The sequence below is a fragment of the Gymnodraco acuticeps genome, unplaced genomic scaffold (genome assembly GCF_902827175.1).
Source record: "Gymnodraco acuticeps unplaced genomic scaffold, fGymAcu1.1, whole genome shotgun sequence".
In the NCBI taxonomy this organism is placed as follows: Eukaryota; Metazoa; Chordata; class Actinopteri; order Perciformes; family Bathydraconidae; genus Gymnodraco; species Gymnodraco acuticeps.
This window is the reverse complement of record NW_022989913.1, coordinates 2,056,693-2,078,287: the sequence shown is the minus strand read 5'-3', so window position 1 is coordinate 2,078,287 and position 21,595 is coordinate 2,056,693. Positions and strand designations below refer to the sequence as shown.

The following is a 21,595-nucleotide window of genomic DNA, read 5'->3' as shown; positions in this document are numbered from 1 at the left end:
GTTTTCTTTGGACTTTTGGGTAAATAAAATAAAAACAGTTGATTTAAACTGTGTGTGTGTGTGTGTGTGTGTGTGTGTGTGTGTGTGTGTGTGTGTGTGTGTGTGTGTGTGTGTGTGTGTGTGTGTGTGTGTGTGTGTGTGTGTGTGTGTGTGTGTGTGTGTGTGAAAAAGTCACTCTTTCACATGTGATAGACACTTGCCATTATTTCTGCATAAGCTACCTTAAACCCCTCAAAAACATACAGTCATTGCAAGTACATTAGCAACACATTTATGTCTTCTGGAGACTGCAAACTGAATTGAATAGGTGCCAAATGTGTTCCTTTATCGGGGCTTTTAAGAATAAATGTAATACAATCAGATACTCAGTTTTGACAGTTCCAACAGTGCAGTAAATATATGCTTTAGGAGAAATAGTGAAAGGAAATGTGTGTTTGATAAGGGTCATAGAAGTCCTTAGAAATCAATTATAATCTCATGCTTCTCGGAATGAAGAAGTTTTGATTGATTAATCTTCTTATTATAGACACATGCATTTCCTAACATTTGGACTACCTATGTTGTAAATGTATTATCTCTTAAATGTACACACGGCATCTATTGCTCCTCCTCTGTTGCTCTCCCTGAGGTTTCTCCCATTTTTCCCTTTAAAACTGTGGGTTTTCTCTGCAGGTTTTTCCTTGTACGATGTGAGGGTCTAAGGACAGAGGGTGTCGTATTGTCATACTGATATTCTGTACAAACTGTGAAGTCCACTGAGACAAATGTAACATTTGTGATATTGGGCTATATAAATAAACATTGATTGATTGATAATGCTGCAAATGACACTCTTTGAATTGCATGCATGGTAAGGCATAGTTGATGATGTTGGTTTTGCCCGCCAGTCTATCTGCAGTGTGTCTCCTCTTCCTGTGTGAAGTGTACGTTGTGTGGCTTTGGCTAAGCCCAGGTGTGCTGATGAATTCAAAGAGTCGTGTCTGTAGTGTATGAGTCAAGCTGCCAAACCACAAAAGACCTCTGCATCTTCACAAGTTATTTACAGCAGTAAAACATTTCTTCTTTCTACAAAGCAAATATGTTTCTGTCTGGTTGGATTGTTTCAAATAGGGTGTTCATTATTATTTAGATTTGTATAACTTATTCACAACTAGATAGTGAGAAACACTCTGGTGATTTATTTCAGTCAGTTGATTCTACAAGAACATGATCAGCATTAGAATACCTATTCGCCTTTGCTTTAACAGCATTATGTATTGAGAGAAAAAAAACAAATTACTTTTGACTATTTTTGCAAAAGAAAGACTTTTGTTACTTTCAGTGTCAATTTCATTTTGATGCACATGTCACACCCTCATGATGCTGCACAGGATTTACTATTTTTTAAAGCTTTTTAAAGAAATGTAGTGCTAATTAGATAACTTTCCAAGAAAAAGCTGAATATATAAGTCATTAAGAGAGATAGAAACACACTGAAACATAAAAAAAAAATCGAATTGACTTTTTGTAATGAATTTTACATCATTCTACACAGGTTTGAACCAAGTTGTTCTCACAACTGACATGTCTGACGGTAGGTAAAGCCACCAGAGACACATGAGAAAGAAAGCCACAAGCTGAGCTGAATTCAAACCGTCGTGGTGAGTGTGGCCTGTTCATAAAGTGTAGCTTTAATTCTCAGAGCAGCATGAAAAGATAAGAAAGCAAAAGGAAGCAATGGCAAAGTCACAAGTGCATGTTTGTGTCACAGTTATTTTGTCATATTCATTATTCAAGCTGTAGTATTTACATATATGAACACACATTAAAGTCCACACATCTTCCGTCGCGGACTGAAAACCCACGTTTTGTTGTGCCTCGGCCATTAAACCCAACACACCAAAAATAATAGGGTGTGACCCTAGATAACAACCTGTCCTTCACTGCAAACATCGCTGCTACAACCCGCTGCTGCAGATACACGCTTTACAACATCAGGAAGATACGTCCCCAGCTGACTCAGAAAGCGACTCAGGTTCTGGTCCAGGCTCTCGTCATCTCACGCCTAGACTACTGCAACTCCCTCCTGGCTGGTCTACCTGCATGTGCCATCCGACCTCTGCAGCTCATCCAGAATGCAGCGGCTCGTCTGGTCTTCAACCTTCCTAAATTCTCCCACACCACTCCGCTCCTCCGCTCCCTTCACTGGCTTCCGGTAACTGCTAGAATCCACTTCAAGACACTGGTACTTGCTTACCGTGCTGCGAATGGATCTGGCCCTTCCTACATCCAGGACATGGTTAAACCGTACACCCCAGCGCGTGCACTACGCTCTGCATCAGCCAAACGACTCGTTGCGCCCTCGCTGCGAGGGGGACCCAAGTTCCCATCGGCGAAAACACGTGGGTTTGCTATCCTGGCTCCAAGATGGTGGAATGAGCTCCCCATTGACATCAGGACGGCAGATAGCTTGCATATCTTCCGGCGCAAACTGAAAACTCATCTCTTTCGACTCCACTTCGAGCGTTAGAACGATTAACGAAGCACTTTTATACCAATAAAGGACTGGATTACCTAAAGCCAGTTGAGTAGCACTTGAAATGTTTGGCTCTATGAAACCTGATATACTTATATGATTCTGTTTTCTTCAAGGTTGTGTCTTCCTGGTCGAATGTACTTATTGTAAGTCGCTTTGGACAAAAGCGTCAGCTAAATGCAATGTAATGTAATGTAACCAAAAATAATAAATTGTAGCCCATTTGAAACTAAATCAAAAGCACTTACTATGGTTTGGCTTAAGGGAATATATCAGATTCTTGTGTTGTCCTTGTAAGATGCCTCGGATAAAAATGTCAGCTAAATGAACTGTAATGTGAGAAACATCTAATAGGGTCTAATTTTAAGAACGTCACACAAACTAAAGGTATCTTGTTTGTTTTATTTGTACTAAAAAACTCATTTGTTGGTTTCAGAGGAAAGGTGGAATTTGTTTCTTTCAGACCAAGCCAAGCTAGCCTTCTCTCCTGTTTGTTAATGCCAAGCCAATCACCCCTTAGCCAGTAGCTTTATACTTTCTATAATAATAAAGTAAGAGAGAACAATTTGCGAAAACATTTAATTTCTTTTTTTATGGGAAGACATTTTTTTTTTTAAATGTCCATTCACTTTTCATTTGACATTACATTGCATTTGCAGTAAGTAAACATCGTGCTTCTACAGTCAAAGTTGACACATTTTATGTTGAGCGAAGAAGTAAACACATGTTGGCCTCCGGGTGCAGCCTGTAGAAACTCTGCAGAGGAATGTAGGTTAGAGAGCTCTCATTAGATATTCAGTGGACTAATGCTTAGTCTACGGGCAGAGTTGGCACAAGTCAACCCGAGTGGATTAGACTGGCTGAGATTTGAGATGTTCTCCTTTGAATGTTTTCTGGAAAATAGGAAAGAGCATTTCTTGTTTGGCTTAACAACCCTCCCTGGAGCCGATTCAACCCAATCGCTGAACCTGCTGTCACCCGTATTCCTAACTAATGATGAACAAACAAGTAAAGATGCGGCACAATCTTCCCACTAGTGAAGCTTGTCTGTCTGATGGACAACTCTTGGACATGACTGAGATTATGCAGCCCAGCTTGTATGTACTGTACATATTTACAGGCAGCACCTCCCCTACGGGATTATCAGCAGCCAGATTAACTGCAAGCTTCTTTAGAGCGCAACACACTGGACTGAGAGAAAGGAGAGCCTGTGTGGGAAACTGCACGCAATCCCTCACACTTATAGAGAGAACCAAAGACCAGTTGCTATTCTCTGCAGGGAAGTGAATCAAAAACATTAACCATGTATAATACACCTGATTGAAATACTTTTAATATAGCTTTTGCCTGCAGGAACTTTTCATTGAATTGAAATTTGCTCACAAATTATCAGTAGGGGGTTCTAAAAGATGTTCGGACAAATTAATAAAATTATAGGAAGAAAATATGATATTATTTACATAAAGGATATTAGTTTTCCAAAATGAAGCCCCATTGACACGGTTTTCAGTCTTTAACTGCCTTAATGTTCTGTATTTTTAAATAATAAAATAAATATATTCAGTACAGATATTAAGAAGGGCAATATAGTCAGAAGGAAATCTTATTATATTTCCCCATGGATAACACAGATGCTGAGACCACTCAGGATGCTCCGAGCTAATGTATGCACTAAATGCATGGAAGCAGGGTATTGTGGGAAAAGGCTGTTCCAAAGTGAGCGTGCTTTCTTCAGTTAAATCATTCTCCTGTGCTGCGAGCGAGGAGGAGCGCACTACAAACCCACTGGCCTGGTAACTCTGTGTACTCGGACTAAAACCAGCTCCCACAAAAATGCAGCAATAAAAAGAAGCCAACCAATCCCGTAAACAAATGCCACGGAAAAAGCAATACCAGTCAATGAGAGGGACGAATTGAAACTCACTTACACACATGCAATGCTTTCTTCAGAGGAAAACCTCTGGCTCGATATCATACTGTTAGACTTCCCTCAACCTTCATAGTAATCTAAATATGCGACTGGATATTCAAGCAGTCAGATTCATGAGCATTTTTATAATCTTCAGGTTTTAAATGATGACATTTCAACGACATTTTGATTACATTCTAGTTTCATGATCTAGATTTAACAATTCCTTTCTCTTGTGTAAAAACTTTTTTTTGTTGTTTTTTGTTGTGGTTTTTCTGAGTAGTTGCAGCTGCAAACCCAGGATTTTATGAACTATGGTAAAGAAAAGTATTTTGCTGTCTTTGAGGTGTTTTTTCTCACATTTCTTCACAAGACACCATTATGTTTTGTTTCGTAAGAAGACATTACAATTGCTGTTGTGCAAACTATAACTCATTGTTGATGTTTTTTTCATCTGAACAATGGCAAACACAATCGATTAGACAGCCAGTAAAATCCCTCCCTTCTAATAGATGTCAAACAAAGGATAAAATATGTTTCATTTTGTTGTCTTGTTTTTAAAGACACCATAAGGTTTTGTTAAGTAGGAATAGTTTTGATGACAAATATGATCCCTATTAGGCAAACTTCATCACAGTTATGATGTATGTGTCACCAATTTCCCCTTGTGGTTTCTAACAACTGAACAAAGGAGAAAATGTAAAACATACTATCAATTAGACAGCTAGCATAATAGCTGTAATAGAAGTCATATACATTCAACAGACACTGCTCACTCTAACGTATTTTCTTGTAAATGTGCGATTTCCTGTAAAGACGTACATAAATCATGGCAACCAGAGAAGAAGGCAGCCGATAGAGGAAAGCAGAGCAGAAAAATAATAGAAGAAATATGTGCATCGTTGGAGAATACCATCAGTTGTGAAGACAGAGGACTGTTTCCTCGAGTTGTGACAGAATAATGGATGAGGGTTTTACCTTTCCAAAGTCTCGAACATCGAAGAGATCAAAGGCTTCAAACAAGTAAGTCTTCCTCATCCCAAACACCTCGTAGCAAGACGTCAGGAAGGTGCGGATGTTCTTCAAGCACAGGAACTGCAAATAGAAAAAAAATCGTTTTAGATATCAATTGTGAAATATTCCTGGTCTCCACAAAGCATTTTTTTCACACATTCTTTCATATAAATTACTGCCCAGGTTTAGAGAGGTCAGTGTGTCAGATGTCTCACACAACAATGAAAGATTATAAATAATACATCACACATTCCACAATTATTTTATTGAAATAGTTTCATATTTATATTTTACAAATATATTTATAAGGTGAAAGTACTTTAGATCAACTGAATTGTATATATTCTATGGACTAAACAACGTAGTCTACAGATTCTTCAGAGTAACAACTTTAGTGTTTATGGAGAGAAATGTTGTGGCTGTTCAATGTTTTAAAAATAAAATGTAATGCTTTAAACATCAAGAATAGGCACGCACTTATATGCCCCTTTTGCATGCTTAGTGACGACTGTTTAAATTTATTTTTTGTTTGTTTGAAGAATTTACCCTTTATTTGATTTCACCTTGACAAAGTTAAAGTAACACCATAATGCAAGCAAAGAGCACAAGAAGTCCACTTGAAAAAAGTGAAGGTGAACCGCACATAAAACAAAGCAAACTGAAAATGAAAACGAAAAATGTCATTTGTGAAAGAAACCATGTGCTCTTTTGGTGTCACTTCCTGTTAAGGATCTGTGTCTCGGTGGGAAGAAAACCAAAAAACATTCAAAAAGACAATGGCGAGTGGTTCAAGAGGTCAAATAGCATTGTCAAAAAAACAACACCTTAAGCATTCATCAACAATAAACAAGCTATAAACATGTGTACCAGCATAGTTAGCCCGTGTGCACATTAGTGATATTACTAAACTAGAAATTGTGTATGTGATAATGTGTAGCAAATACAGAGCGGATTCTTGCGGATAGATAGGCTCCTTTTTATCATTTGAGCTCATCGTGGAGACGCCTGTAATCACTCCACCGACCCCCCCGGGGCCCTGTTAGTCTGCGGAGGAAGTGCATGAACATGATGGCTTTGCACCACCATCAGCCTCTTACTCCTGATTACAGCCTCAGTCCTGGTGGATACTCACTTTCCTCTCATCTTCTTTGAAAACACTGCATTCTTGGCTTCAAGGATGAAAAAACTATAAAGTAAAAGTGCACGTCTTTCTTGGTACAGTAAAATTATTGAAGGAGGGTTTGCTTTTGCAGTATTTAGTCAAAATCCTGTTTCTGATGATCTTATATTGCATATATTTTAATCATTTATTGCCATGTTTGTGCTCAGATGTATTGATGTTTAGCAGTACAGCTGAAGTGTCTTGTCTTATCCTCTCTATATGAACAAATATAGATCAAAAGCAGAGGCTATGTTGAGGGTCTTTTATCCACACATAACAATATTACTGTCACAATCCATATTTTGTATTTGAACTGAGGCCTCACATATAGAAGGGGCCTCAGTACACTGCACTCTCATCCTGCAGTACATTACTTTGATGCCCTTATTTCCATTTCCAAGATCTTAGGTCAGCGGGGCACAAAGAAAGGACCATTTCAAATCTGACATACATGGACCATATTCAGATGGCCTACAGCTGCAGGCTATGGCTAGCCATTGTTCAGGACATTATGCCATGGGTTTGCTCTTATTGTCCATCAAGAAGATAAGAGACGAGTAGACATGCACTGACAGAGCACATGCACAACAGTTTATACCACGGAGCACAATGCGATGCCCTACTGGGAGGGATTTCATTTTTTATGGAGGCTAAGATTTTTGTAGGCAAGATATGTAATTTTGACTACATGTCTCCATTCATTTATGGCAGTGAAAGAAATGTAAAACTGATAATAATTGTACAGAGATTGTGGTGATGCAACATTTCAAGCAAACAAATAAGAATACAGTTGCACCCTTTAGATGAAGTCCAGTAAGAAATTATCACACCTGCTCATATCAAAACGTTGTGTGTGTGCGCTTCATACTGTGTCTTTTTAAATTAGGAGTTCTTTGACCTTAATAGATTAAGATTACGATTACTTGGAATTGTACGTGTTCAAAGCCTGACTAGATAATCATGTGTCATATGTGTCATACTTATAAGAAGATAAAGATCTCATCACCGGCAAAAGGAAGTCTTGTTCCTATAGTGACACATTACTATATATAGTAGTAGTAGGCCTAACAGTAGTTTGAAAACCCAAGCTGATTTTTTGTATTCAGATTATTTGCAGCTATAGCTATCTCGATTATATCTGAGCAAGTCAAATATGCTTTTAATTTCTTTCTTCCTTTTGTTTTATTAAATATAAAAGAGATTTTAAATTTGTGATCTGTTTTGAATGAAAATGTGTAGTTTTGAGCTTTCACTATTTATAAGTGTAAGAAATCTCCTAATGACTAACTAAACATGGTTTGAAACTGAGTTGCGAGACAACTTAAAGCTGCTGCACACACATAGTAAAAGTTCCCGAACAAATGGGTGGATCAAAGCCGGGATTTGATCAGGCCTCTCCAGTGACAGAGGCAAACATTACGGGTAAAGAGGTGAAAAGAGGTTAAGCCTGGGACCATCTCTGTGCGAAAAGAGAGTTGCATTTGCTTAAAGTAAGATTTAAAAACACATAGAGGAAGGTAAATAATGAATCGCTTTGAATCAATCATATTTAGATGAAGTAGGCAGAGGAAGCCTTGTCCATATTAGATCTCCAAATGATTTAGAGGTCATTTTGTCGCATTATTTGTATTACATTACATTACATGTTAGACGCTTTTATCCAAAGCGACTTACATACTCAATACTGTGGAGAATCCCCACAGGAGCAATTTGTGGTGAAGTGTCTTCCCCAGGGACACAACGACATGCTGACTGCAGTGGGGTTTGAACCTGTGACCCCCTGATCCGAACACACACGCCACACGCCTCCCTTTTATGAAATGCTTACAGTGACACAGCACCACAGGAGAGAGGATGGCTTTACACTATCTGGACTTGAATGTAAGGAGTTTGACGGATTAAAAAGTATGATAAGCTTGCCTTATCTTCACTACTTTTGTGTATTATCCTAAAGGAAGATAATTCCTCTCACACCCCAATACACTCTAAAGAAGCCTGGAATAATGCACATTTTTACCATATGTAATGTGTTGTTTTGAGGTGAGGTTTTGAATGGTTTGTCAAGAGACCTATATGTGTCTAATTGTTCCTTTAAAAGCATCATTGTGTTAGCCTTCTAAGTTCATGCAAACCAGAACACATTTTTCTGTCAGTGTTAATAAGCATAAGTGACATTGAATTGATTTCCCCCACTAACAGGGCTAATTGATTCTGGAGCACGTGATATTTAGTAAATTAACTTACATTGACGTGTAACACTAAATTAACTATTCTGGCACGCTTTTAATCACATGAATGTAATGGAACGTACATTGTAGTGTAGTGTTTGGAAGTGTATATCATATATTCAATGTTTACATTTTGGGAGTTTGATAGGTTGGACAAGCCTAATGTACTGCCTTCCATTCTGTATATGTGTATGTATATTGTGTATTCTATATATATATATATCTATATATATATAGATATATATATATCTATATATATATAGATATATATATATCCTTCATTATTGATATTCACTGTTTTGTATATTTTGTTTATCTTCTGCTGATATACATATATTTTTTGTATTTTTGTTATTGTATGTTAGTTACCTAAATTACATTGCACATTATTCATGTGCAATGTCCTATCAATGGTGAATTGGGACCAGATTGGGATCAATAGTAGGTCTACATCTTATTTTATTACTAATGTCTGTCTGGCAACAATTTTAACTTCACCACAGTTACGCAGTTCCTCTGTTTGCACACGTTACCACCACAGTAAAGTTGCTTTGAAAGCAGAGCTGAAGATTCTACCTGTGACATCTGCGGCCTGAGATTGATCTCCTTCAGGTTGATGGTGTGAGGTTTCAGGTTGTTGAGCAGCTGGCACAGCAGCACCCCGTCCCGCAGGGTCTGCGCCAGATCGAACACCTGCGCGGTGTCCGCAGTCACCCGGTGGTTGGCGGGCAGCACGTTGCAGCTGATCAGCCACATCGCACACTGCCTCCAGTACTCCATGTTGTCGGTGAAAACAGAAGGTTAGTACCAAATGTGTAAACTTTGTCCCTATCTGAAGCCTGTGCACGGCATGGTAGCTGCGCTCAGCGGCGTCCCCTCGTCTCTCTGAACTCCTTCATGTCCTCTGGAGGGGGGGGGGAGCTGCAGCTTTTAGACGCTGCACAGCTGGGAGTCTGTCTGAAACCCCCTCTGCATGTGTGAACTTCCCCTTCCTCCCTCTGTGACACTGTTTCCACAGAGGTGGTCGTACAATGTGCGTAAGCCTTCCCCTTGCTGCTTATCAAGTTGTAACACTTTATATAGGAAGCTCTTCTAGCTGTTGGCAGCAATTTTAAGTAATTTCACATATACATAATCTAAATGGAAATTGGTTTTTCATTCAATATAAAGCATTTTTTAATAAATCTATTATTTCTGAACGATTGCTTAATAAACTAGGCCTATATGCCCATCACATTTTTAAAGAATTTGTTTTAAGAAATATATGCATTGTCTGAAACAGTAATCCAAAATCCCACTAATGCATGAATGAAAAAAATAATATCAATCCAAAATTTAGATTTTCCTCGATAAATGTTGATCAACGGCATTTTGTGACAGTAACTATTTTAGTACTTTTTCTTCATTCAAAAACAGTGTATCTATTTATTCTATGAAAAACTGTGTGTGTTGCAGTAATCCCTCAATCACCCACTACCAGTTGACATTCCATGTGGATTATAGACAGTTTTGACAGGTGACTGTAATCTGAGTTCTTAGAGAAACTGTGAAAACTGTTTTTGCGTTTTTTACAAGTCAGATATAGTAAAGAATCGAGGGATAACAAATATGGGGAGAAGGACATCCTCCTTCCATGGGATTTACTGTAGATCGCTGTCATCAAGGCCACGACATAAACACAGGAAGGAAGCGGAGGGATCCCATCTTGTTTCACCCTAAGTGAGGGAGACAGATGTTTCCGCAGATATTGGCTCATAAACTACAACTTCTTATATAAGAGTAAGTAGGTTTAGCAAGGAAACTTGCCCTCTTGATTACTTAAAGGGGACATATGAAAAACATATTTTTCTGATGCTTTTGCATATTTGGGCATTTTGAGTGCCCAACCCACTGTGCAATAAGTCACTCCAGTTCGTTTTTTCTTGAGCTGCCGATGTCAGAAAACATGTGATTCAACAAGCCATTCAGATTTGGCTCCCATGTCCCATGCAGGGACATTATAATATACAGTACCGCTCCTTTCTTAATATCTCCACCCTCTACCTGAGATCTACTGTAAACGTGCAGCAAGTTTTTCTCATAATATATTCAGAGAACTTCTGGGCTATTTTGCAATGGGGGTTTAAGACAGGTAATAGACAAGTGCAGTGTTTTAAACAGAGGGTGAAAACCAAGCCACAACCTCATGTGAAGCTTATGCAGAAGTGCCATGAATGCAGTTCATCAAATGGTTACTTGAAACTACAAAAACAAGTCAATCTCCATAAAACCTATGTTAATTGCCCAACTTTCCAGCAGTAATAAGCCAGTAATGTTGGTCCCTGTAGCTTAACTCCCTATTCATGACAATTTTAGGGGGGCTACATTCAATATAACACCCCTGTGTATTTTTTACTAAGGCTTGAAGTTAAAAATTATTAGGGTGGCGTCTATTTTGAGTGACAGCTGGATGCCATCTCAGGGCATTAGCCTCTTGGGGTCTGCTCTGTTGTGTGACCTGGCATGATCAATTCCACTATGATGCCCATTATACAATTAGCTTTGAGTTAGACGGTGGCCTCACTGCCAGAATGTCACCAGCCAGAGCCGCTCACATTGAACTTGACAACAGATCTTCAGAGATCTATGGGTCATATGATTCAGACTATGTGTTGTATGTATTCTATCCTGAATACAGGTATATTGAGTATTTATTTTGATCAATTAAGCATTAAAGAGAACAGTTATATTTCTATCAGATTTTTTTAAGTATGATTTATAGACTGAACCAGAAGCCCTGGACAAACGGTTAGGTCTGTGTCAAGCTGAAAGTGTGGCCTATCGCACACAGAGGCAGAGATTTGGACAAGTACAGGAACTCAAGGTACGTGCTCTGCAGAGCCATTAGCAGTGCAAATAGAAACTACAAAGTGGAGTCTAAAGGCTCTGACAACAGGGGGGTGCCATGTGGGCGGGACTAAGAACAATGACTGACTGCAAAGGGACATCAGGTGGTGCTGGGGGATTGTCTGCGTGTGTCTCTCCCAGATGAGCTGAACTCTTTTTATGCACATTTTGAGAGCAGCCATGCTGTGGAGGTACAGAAGGCCCACGAGCCATTTTTAAAAGGGCAGATGTTGAGATCCTTTAAGGGTTCATCCGCACCAGGCTCCTAGGCCTGATGGCATCCCTGGCCCTGTTCTCAGGGTGTGTGCAGTTCAGCTGGCAGAGGTGTTCACGGACATATATCAACAGGGCACTGCTGCATAGTCCCCGCATGTTTCAAATCCTCCACCATCGTTCCTGTCCCCAAAAAGACTAAAACACCAGCCTCAATGAATACCACCCAGTGGCACTCCCTTCCATCGTCATTTGTGCTTTGTGCGGTTAGTCAAAACCCACATCACCTCCTCCCTCCTTGACCCCATGGACACATGTGGGAATGCTGTTCATTGACTACAGGTCAGCTTTTAACACCATTGTGCCCTCCAAGCTTGTCATCTAGCTCAGCAGCGTCCTCTGTGATTGGATCCTGAACTTCCTGACGGGCAGACCCCAGGCCGTCCTCCACCCTGATCCTCAACACCGGAGCACCTCAGGGTTGTGAGCTCAGCCCTCTCCTGTACTCCCTTTTCACACACGACCGCATGGCCACACACAGCTCCAACACCAATGTGAAGTTTGCTGACGACACGACCGTCATCGGCCTGATCACCGATGGCGACGAGACGCTGGAGAGAGAGGAGGTCAGACAATTTATTTATCTTAATGTTAATCACCACAATAAACAGTAATGTTTTCACTACAATATTTAAATGTGCATATTCTATTCTACTGTTTATTCTTGCAATATTTTTGTTATTTTATTTTTTGTATTCTTATTTTTGAATTTGTTTTATGTCATATATATATATATATATATATGTTGCATTGTTTGCATAGCTTGGGACTTAAGATTTGCATTGCTATATCTACACTATAGCATCAGTGTGCATATGACAATAAAGCCTTTGAACTTGATACTGTTTATAATGTATACAGTGGTGTGAAGTAGATGTACTGTACTTAAGTACTATTTTGTATATGTATACTTAACTTTTCAATTGTATGCTACTCTATACTTCTACTCAACAGCATTTTGGAAGAATTTATTTTACTTCATTAAAACATTTTAACGGCCATAGTTACCAGCTACTGTTAAAACACATGGCATTTGTATGACATAGTGCAGTATTGAACTAGCAATATATATTGAAAATAAATCTAAAACTGTCTTAATATAACAAACTGCAACATTTAAATGCTATAATAATATGATAGTTTCACCACAGCCATTGTGCATAATGGGTACTTGTACTTTTCATATTTTAAGTACATTTAGCTGACAATACTTCTGTACTTCACTTGAGCAACATTTTGAATCAAAGACTTTCCCTTGAAATGGAATATTTTCAAATCAAAGTGTTTCTACCTTTAATAAAGTAAAGAATGTAAGTACTTCTTCCACCTCTGTATCATGGATGTTTAATGTATACAGTATTATTTTTGTAATTGTACTGTAAACTTCCGGCGAAAAAAACCGAAACAAGCACGACACCGGAAATGGAACCAAAAAAACAAAAAAGAAAGACCCGTCAAAACATAAACATAGTCGTCAACCTTGCTTGCTTTATAGTCTGTCTTTTGCAAAAACCTTTATGCACGCTTTCCTAATGTCGTGTATTTACGGCCAGAGGATCCCTTGTCACGGCACTTAGCTCAATTGCTAAGCAGTGAATTGGAGAGCATAAATCTGCAATAAAGATTAGGACTAAACTGAGAAGTACGCCTCGTCGGGCCTTCGAGTAGAGGTAACGCATGCTATGCTAGTTAGCAACCACGAGCAATGCTTACTGCTTGCCTTTTGACAACCAGCTGTTTGGTGCTTACGCAGGATTCAGCAGTATTTAGTTTCATTTGTGTTAGCCACACGCAGGCTAGTTAGCATTAGCTCACGACAATAACAATGACAGATTGTCAAGCACTGTAGAAGACAATGCACTGTTTAAATGCAGTAATAAGAAAGTCAGGCCTGTGAGACAGCTACCAAGCAAGTAAGTTTGTTTATGTGTTTGCAGGCAGTGGGACTGGGTACTAAAATTAGCCTCGCTGTTAGTTTGGAAGAGCTAACAGGTTACTTGTGCCCCACGGCGCACAGTGCGGCAACAGATTAGTGACTGCAAGCAACAGTGTTGGCTTACTAAAGAATACAAGTAGTTTATCATCTCAATAATAGCCCTAGTTAATGTGTTTCGTTAACAACCTGCATTTTGTTTTCGATCAAAGGTTCCCTCTCGGGGCGACGCAGGACAAAGAGACACAATGGCTGAACCTGAAGTCAAATCTACTGCGCTGAAAGGTAAAGGATCAGTGCAAGAAAGTGACTAACTATTTATATAGACTACCTGTTCCTAGGGTACTTAATTTGAGTGTTTTTTACCAGGTGGCTCTGAAGAAAAAGATCCAGAAGAAGATCAACACAAGGAGGAAGGTGCCTCTGGAAGTAAAGAGGGACAAACACAGTCTTCATCTCAAGATGGTATCCACATTCTTTTTGTTTAACAGCAACTTAAAAGTGTATTTATTTAACAGAGTATATAGTATTAGTGGTAGAGACTTTGCTTTGATCATTTTTAATGTATGTTCATTTTTAAATGCAAATGTAACATTGATACCAGTAGCAGTCGTGCACTTTTTGTTGAATCTCCCAGTGAGACAGAAATGTCTTGACCTAGTCCTCTATGGCTCTGACTTTTCCTATTTCTGTAGATCCCAAAGAAACAGGAGAGGCTTCAGGGGACAAGCCTATGCCAGATGTGGAAGGAGGGATGAGGGCAAACAGAGAGGGAGAGGAGGAGGAGGAGGAGGAGGAAGAAGAAGACACAGACAGCATGGATGGAAGCGGTCTTTACTCCCTGACTGAGGATGGTGACAGAGAGAGCGAGGGAGGCAGACGGGAGAGAGTTAGGGATAAAGATCGCGAGAAAAGAGCAGCCAGAAAGAGGAATAGACCTGGCGGCGGCACCAATCACTCCTCCAGCTCAGATGATGATGACGACGACGATGACGACGAAGAAGAAGAAGAAGAACAGAAAGATGATGATGACGACGATAACGAGGCTATGGAGGCGTGGCTGGGAGCAGAGGTCCGTGACATGCGTGCCCCTATATGGAGGTCGATACCCTCGCTGCGCTCCAGGGAGATCGGCAGGGGGGGACACCAGTTTGTGAGGCGTGTGTGTGGAGCGCGGGGTCTGGTGCAGAGGCTGGAGCTGCAGGGCCGGCTGGAGAGGCACACGGGCTGCGTCAACACGCTGCACTTCAACCCCTCGGGCACACGCCTGGCTTCGGGCAGCGATGACCTGCGAGTGGTCATCTGGGATTGGGCGATCCGCCGTGCTGAGCTGGAGTTTGACAGTGGCCACAAGAGCAATGTCTTTCAGGTAAGGAAAGCAAAACACTTGACCAACGTTGCAGCTCTACCATTTAACCAAAGGCAATGATATACTTTGATTTCATTGTGAGGGTGAGTCATAGCTTTATATTGATGATTAGTTAAAGAATAAAACAGGAGAGTAGTGGCAACGAAGTGACCAATGAAGTCGGACATTTAAAATGAGTCTCCCCCTTCCCTTCATGTACACAGGCAAAGTTCCTGCCTCACAGTGGGGACTCCACCTTGGCCATGTGTGCTCGAGATGGGCAGATCAGAGTGGCGGAGCTCTCTGCCACACAGCGCTGCAAGAACACCAAGCGGGTAGCTCAGCATAAAGGGGCGGCACACAAGGTGAGTGGCCGTACTGTATTTGCCAATGGATGTGTGAATGCAGTATATCTCAGAAACACTTGAGGGGAATGCATTCAAATGTGGCACAAAGCTCCACTTTGACCCAAGGACAAACTGATAAGATTAGAAAGGCCAAGGTTTTTTCAAATTCTAGATGTGTTGTAAATACTTTTTGTTTACCATCTTGGACTCTATTCTAAAACTTTGGATAGTTCCTCTGGGTGTCTCATTTCACATATCTCCATTATGATTGCATTTTTTAACTGTGAATACATTAATTACATTGAATTGATCGTATTTCAATCGCAATTACGATTTTAGCTTGCAACGATCATGAAAACAACATCACCGAAATAAAACGATTATTTATTTGTTATTGGTTTTTCAGTTTAATTATACTTAAACTTCAGGGTAATCAACTGTTAAAAACACACTGTTCACAATTTTTTTCAATAAATGGATGTTTTCAAAGTAAATGTAAATAATCGTTTTTAATAATCGTGATATCAATTATTGACCCAAATAATCGAGATTATGATTTGTGCCATAATGGAGCAGCCCTACCTTGCAAAACACAATATCTTGTCTAATAGGTTACATTTATGAAGTGTGGACATTTAGGACAGACATGAAAGTTGCAACTTGACTTTTTTTGTAAAGGCATACAACTTTAAGGCGCTTATATTAGTTTCTACTTGTTTTTGTTCCAGCTGGCCCTGGAGCCAGACTCCCCCTGCTCCTTTCTGTCTGCGGGGGAGGACGCTGTGGTGTTTGGTATTGACCTGCGCCTTGACCGTCCCGCCAAGTGAGTGATACCGTAATTAAAGTTGTCCAAGTTTAAATTCATTCACCTCAGGAATTGAATTTGGCTTTTGCAATAGGTGAGGAAAATATCATAAACTATGACACAATACCGGTGTGTCCTTGGGCAAGACACTTCACCTGAACTTGCTCCTGTGGGTATTGTCCACAGTATCTGACCATTGCATGTATGATATGTGTGTATATGTAAAGTGCTTTGAGTCATTGAAAAGCGCTATAATAAATGTAAGGAATTATTATTATTAATACACTTCTAATCACTGATTTCTGTTCAGGCAGTGTCTTGTTTTAATATAACTGGCCTTTTTAGACCATGTTAGCAGTGTTGTTACCCAAACCTCCTTTCACTCCATGTTGGTGAACGTCCTCTATTCAACAACTTTCTCTTTTCACTTTTCCTGCGTTTGATACAGTATAAATCGCTCTGTCCCCAGAGCTAATACGTGCCTTTCCTTTGTGTCTCCTTTCATTGGCAGTAAACTGGTGACCGTAAAGGAGGGGGATAAAAAAGTGGGCTTGTACACCATCTATGTCAACCCAGCGAAGACACAACACTTTGCTGTGGGAGGAAGGGATCAGTATGTGAGGTATGAAGCAGGTTTTGATAAAGTATCATCAAATTGAATATTGTTTCTTTCTATTTCTTCGATGTCACTTCTGAATGTATTTCTTCTGTTCTCACTGTCTCTTTCTCTCACCCTCTTTAGGATCTATGACCAGAGGAAGATCAATGAGAACGACAACAATGGTGTACTGAAAAAGTTTTGTCCCTCACATCTGGTATCCAGTGAGTCCAAAACCAACATCACCTGCCTTGTGTACAGCCACGATGGCACAGGTAAAACACTGATTAACATTGAAAGAAAAAGTCGAAGCATTCAAAATGGTTATCTTACATCATAAGTACAGAATAGCATGCATGCTGTAAGAAAATACAGTAGATTAGCATTCCAAGGCATGGTTTAATTTCCCTGCAATCTACATAATCCTGTTTCCTATTTATATGTAAATGTATATTGATTATCTGTACCCTTTTTCGAATTCGGTTATGAACAAAATAATGATCCCTTTACCTGATGCTACTTTTTGAAAATACCAACATTTCAGGCCTTCTCAGCCTTCCTGATGCAACCACAATGCAATCAGTGAAACATACACAGAATGAGGATTATTCTATAAAAGCATGTGCTCTCATCTTTGCAGAACATCACTAAGGTCGAGTTTAGAGCGAGATACACAAATCTACTAAATCCAATTTATTCTCTCTTCGAAAACTTGGCTAAACATTGCGTTCAAAGAAACCAAACATCATTTTCTTTCTGTGCAGAGCTCCTGATCAGTTACAACGATGAGGACATCTACCTGTTTGACTCCAACCACAGTGACGGGGCAGACTATCGCAGGAGATACAAGGGTCACCGCAATAATGCTACAGGTGCTCATTTCAGTTCCTATTTATAGCAAGCATGTAAGAACAGTAATAAAGATGCACTCGTTGCTTAAAGACCATAGTTTCCAAAATCAACCACATCAGTTTTGGCCCAACTTCCGAAGCATTTACCTGTTAACCAATCATTCATGCTGTTTAGAACTGTATATGTGGTGTGCTTTTCTCCTGAATCTGTACTGCAGGACTGTTAAACGATTTGGTTATCACATAGATTGAAACTGTGTCCACTTTTCTTTCTCACAGTGAAGGGGGTGAACTTCTATGGGCCGTGCAGTGAGTTTGTGGTCAGTGGCAGTGACTGCGGACACATCTACCTGTGGGACAAGAACTCTGCTCGCATTGTCCAGTTTATGGAGGGAGACAGGGGAGGAGTGGTGAGTCAAAGACAGAGAATTTATATTGTTTTGTTGGGTTCAAACTAGATTACTTGGCAAAGGCTGTACAAACACACTCGGTAGTGCTTCTGTAATCTCGTTGTCTTCATCTGGTTGTATTCACAGTAGAGTTTTACTGCCAAGACATGCATCCCAAGAATATTCAATGTATCGTAAACTTCATCTCAGTCATTTTTCTCCCCCCTCGACAATGACAGGTGAACTGTTTGGAGCCACACCCCCATCTGCCAGGCATGGCCACCAGCGGGCTGGACCACGACGTCAAACTGTGGGCCCCCACAGCTGAGTGCCCCACTGGACTCAAGGGTCTGAAAGAGGTATTTTAAATCATCCCTACATTTAATTCTGCTTTTTATGGGTTTGTCTATTATACTCTTTGTTGTGGTAACATTTCTCCCACTTCCTTGTAGAGACAGGGCTTGAGTTAAACCATTTAGAATCATTTTTAACAGTCTGTGCATGTATATTGTACAAACCCAGTTTTACTCATTTATCTAAACCAGTTATTTGAAATAAAAAATGAAGGTTTCATTTAACTGAACTGTCCATTATAAATGTCTATTGCACTGCAAAAAAGCTAACTCTGTATTGTTATGGATGGAGGTCAACTTAATCTTCCTTGTTCCTGCTTGAATTGTTATCATTACTTCCCATAATATGGCAATAATGGCTATTCAAGTGGCTCTTTTTAAGTTTGAAAAAGTAGTGAAAATTCAAAGGCATATTCTTTTCCCCTTTGTTCTCCACACTAACACCTGTCGGTTGTGTTTGTGAAGGTGATGAAGAAGAACAAGCGGGAGCGAGATGAAGACAGTGTTCGTCATGGCGACCAGTACGACACCCAGCTGCTGTGGTTCCTGATGAGACACATGAGGAACAGAAGGCCTCCCAGGGTAAACACTCAAACAATACAACACCCCAATTTCTTTGTTCTTTTGGAAGTTTCTCCCAGTGTGCACCTTGTTGGCATACTATATCAGCCATTAATAGTCTGATTTGTCTCTGTTCTCTCTGTCTGGATACAGGCCCGCCGTGAGGGTGCTGACGCAGACACAGACGAGTCGTGGAGCTCTCCAGATTCCTCCGATGAAGAGGAGGGAGGTCCAGACAACGTCCAGTGCATGTCCTCCTGAGCTACACACACATACTTAGACCCACACACACATGCATACACACTGTATTGCCCTTGAATTGATGCACATAGGCAAGCACTATTGACACACTGGCACACTCAAACACAGACGAGCCACAGACTTGTTTTTCCTCATACATATACAGTCTCACAGAGATGAAAACACACATTTACTTAAACATACTTTTGAAGAAGAGATGCTTAACGCCTGGTTTCCCAGCAGTTGTGTGTGTGCAAATGACAACTAAAGACTATATACACACTTCCAGAATCCTGATTTTGGGGAATTGTACAAAGAGGTTTAGTGAGTGCTTACACCCCTACGAGCCCCTTGGAGGCTCCTGCTTGTCTATACATTATCTCTAAGCTCTGCCTAGCCCCAGAACATTGTACTGTGCATGTATGGCAACAAGCACCTCTTCTTTAGGTACCCTGTAGGAAGCTACACCACCAGCAGGCGTCCCTTCTCTCTTAGTAACACACCTTCTCTGGAGCTCTCTGTGCTGATGGAGGGAGGGTCAGCAGGGGGTAGAATGGTACCCTCAAACCATCCCCTTGAATGTGACTCCCTTTTAAGATTTTAAGGAGGGAACCCCCAGTGTACTCTGCATCGCCCCAGTCTCATATTGATTTCTGGCTCTGAGCTTGTGCAGGAGGACTACTACATCCCTACATGCTGCATCACCAGACATGCTACTTCCTCCCCCCTCCTCTCTGCATCACCCCCTCCCCTTCACTACTGAGTGCACTTTGAATCAGGGAAGCTTTTAGTTTGAGACAAAGACAAAATGTGCACCGAGTGTGATTTTGGGGGGGAAGAGCTTTTGTCTTGTATCCTTCATTGGAGACCCCACAGTGAAGTTTAGTTAATTTCTATTGATTATTTGAGTGGGGAGATATTTTGCACTTAAGAGTTTTTTGACTGAGGATTGCTTCCACCAATCTTCCCTCCTCCTCCTTCCTTTCTTCCTCCCTCGTTCTCCATCTTTGAAAGGAAAGATTAAATGTTGAGGCAAATCGCATAGGATGGTGAGGGGATCTGACATTTAAAAAAAAAAAGCAAGATTCAACCTGGATTGAATCCCAATTTAAAAACTACCAATGTGACAATTGAGTGGTTCCCCAAAATCCATCTGTGACGCTAAAAGTTAAAAATAATTGTCTCAACGACAAATATTAGACACACATTTGATCTAAGTCGTGTGTTAGAAGGTTAGCGCACCACCTGTTAGGAAAGAGGAGAGGGGGGGGGGTCAATGTTCTTGCCAGTCATTTGTTGTGTGAGAGCGATAAAGTCCAGCTTTTCTCATTTTCTATGAGAACTCATAGTTGAATTTATATGTACATATATAAATATATATTAAAACTGTAAAAAAAAAAAAAACAACGTACGCAAATGCTGTTTGACTCCAAAAAAAATAAAAAAGATGTCAAACCATTTGATTGGTATTGATGCAGAGGTTTATATTCTATATGAGGAGACTTTTAAAATCAAGAGAAAAATACATGAGGCACCATTTTTGTTCTATTTTTCTTTTTATGAATGGCATCCCTCTGTTATGAACAGATCAGCTGTCATTTCAAGTATTAGATTCTATTTCTTGTTCAAGGAAAAGGCTAAATAGTATTTCCTTGCTAAATCTTAATCCATCAATTGAGAAAGTTCTATCCAGATTTTCCCACTGGCTATTTTTGGCATCTTGTATACATAAGGCGTTAGATGAACAATTGTTTTGTCCACCACTGCCTAATATTGCGTTCTACCAGTTAAGTTGGAAATATGTACGATTCGTGCAATAAACAAAAAGACAGTGCTCTTGATGTTGTTGTCATTTCATGGTCTCGTGTAATATTCATTTTATTTATCGACCGACAAATAAGTACTCTGTGAAGTCTTTTGCTTTTACCAGTTTTGCAGGCTGCTGTATATTCACTTAGAGTTGGAGAATGATGGCTTCCTCACAGAACACACTTTAGGGATGTCTTTAGATTCATGTAATTGATTGATATGCTGTGCAAATATTAGCAGAACACAAGAGGTCCAAACCTGACCCAGCTCCAAAAAATGTGGACCCTACGTTCCCCATAAAGGAAATCAACTTTCGTGTTAAAGAGGTCACTAAGATATACATGTCAAGAAATGTGACTAATGCTGGCTTTACA

The 21,595-nt window shown here is 40.1% G+C and overlaps 2 protein-coding genes across 6 annotated transcripts in view; one reads left to right on the top strand and one right to left on the bottom strand.

The window, feature by feature from the left end:
* The window catches only part of LOC117542211 (guanine nucleotide exchange factor VAV3-like), a 50,522-nt gene extending 40,714 nt beyond the window's left edge, over positions 1-9,808 (bottom strand). For all 4 annotated transcript variants that reach the window (XR_004568396.1, XM_034209765.1, XM_034209766.1 and 1 more), the window contains exons 1-2: positions 9,405-9,808; positions 5,403-5,519 (exon numbers count right to left, since the gene is read on the bottom strand). Coding sequence is in view for 3 of the 4 variants with exons in the window: in XM_034209765.1 (XP_034065656.1) it covers positions 5,403-5,519; positions 9,405-9,608 (321 nt within the window). In the remaining variant the exon portion in view is untranslated. The remainder of the gene's footprint in view (positions 1-5,402; positions 5,520-9,404) is intronic.
* Positions 9,809-13,395: 3,587 nt separating this feature from the next.
* dcaf8 (DDB1 and CUL4 associated factor 8) lies at positions 13,396-21,264 on the top strand. Of its 2 annotated transcripts, none has more exons than XM_034209202.1 (13): positions 13,396-13,657; positions 14,133-14,205; positions 14,290-14,385; positions 14,616-15,289; positions 15,493-15,633; positions 16,344-16,438; positions 16,932-17,042; positions 17,163-17,293; positions 17,783-17,890; positions 18,149-18,279; positions 18,498-18,617; positions 19,077-19,193; positions 19,326-21,264. In XM_034209202.1, exons 2-13 carry the CDS (start codon positions 14,169-14,171, stop codon positions 19,431-19,433), a joined length of 1,869 nt encoding a protein of 622 aa, XP_034065093.1. In that variant the 5' UTR covers positions 13,396-13,657; positions 14,133-14,168; the 3' UTR covers positions 19,434-21,264. The 2 variants fall into 2 exon arrangements, with proteins under 2 accessions (XP_034065093.1, XP_034065100.1); XM_034209209.1 differs by having other exon boundaries at positions 13,405-13,900.
* Positions 21,265-21,595: the final 331 nt, after the last annotated feature.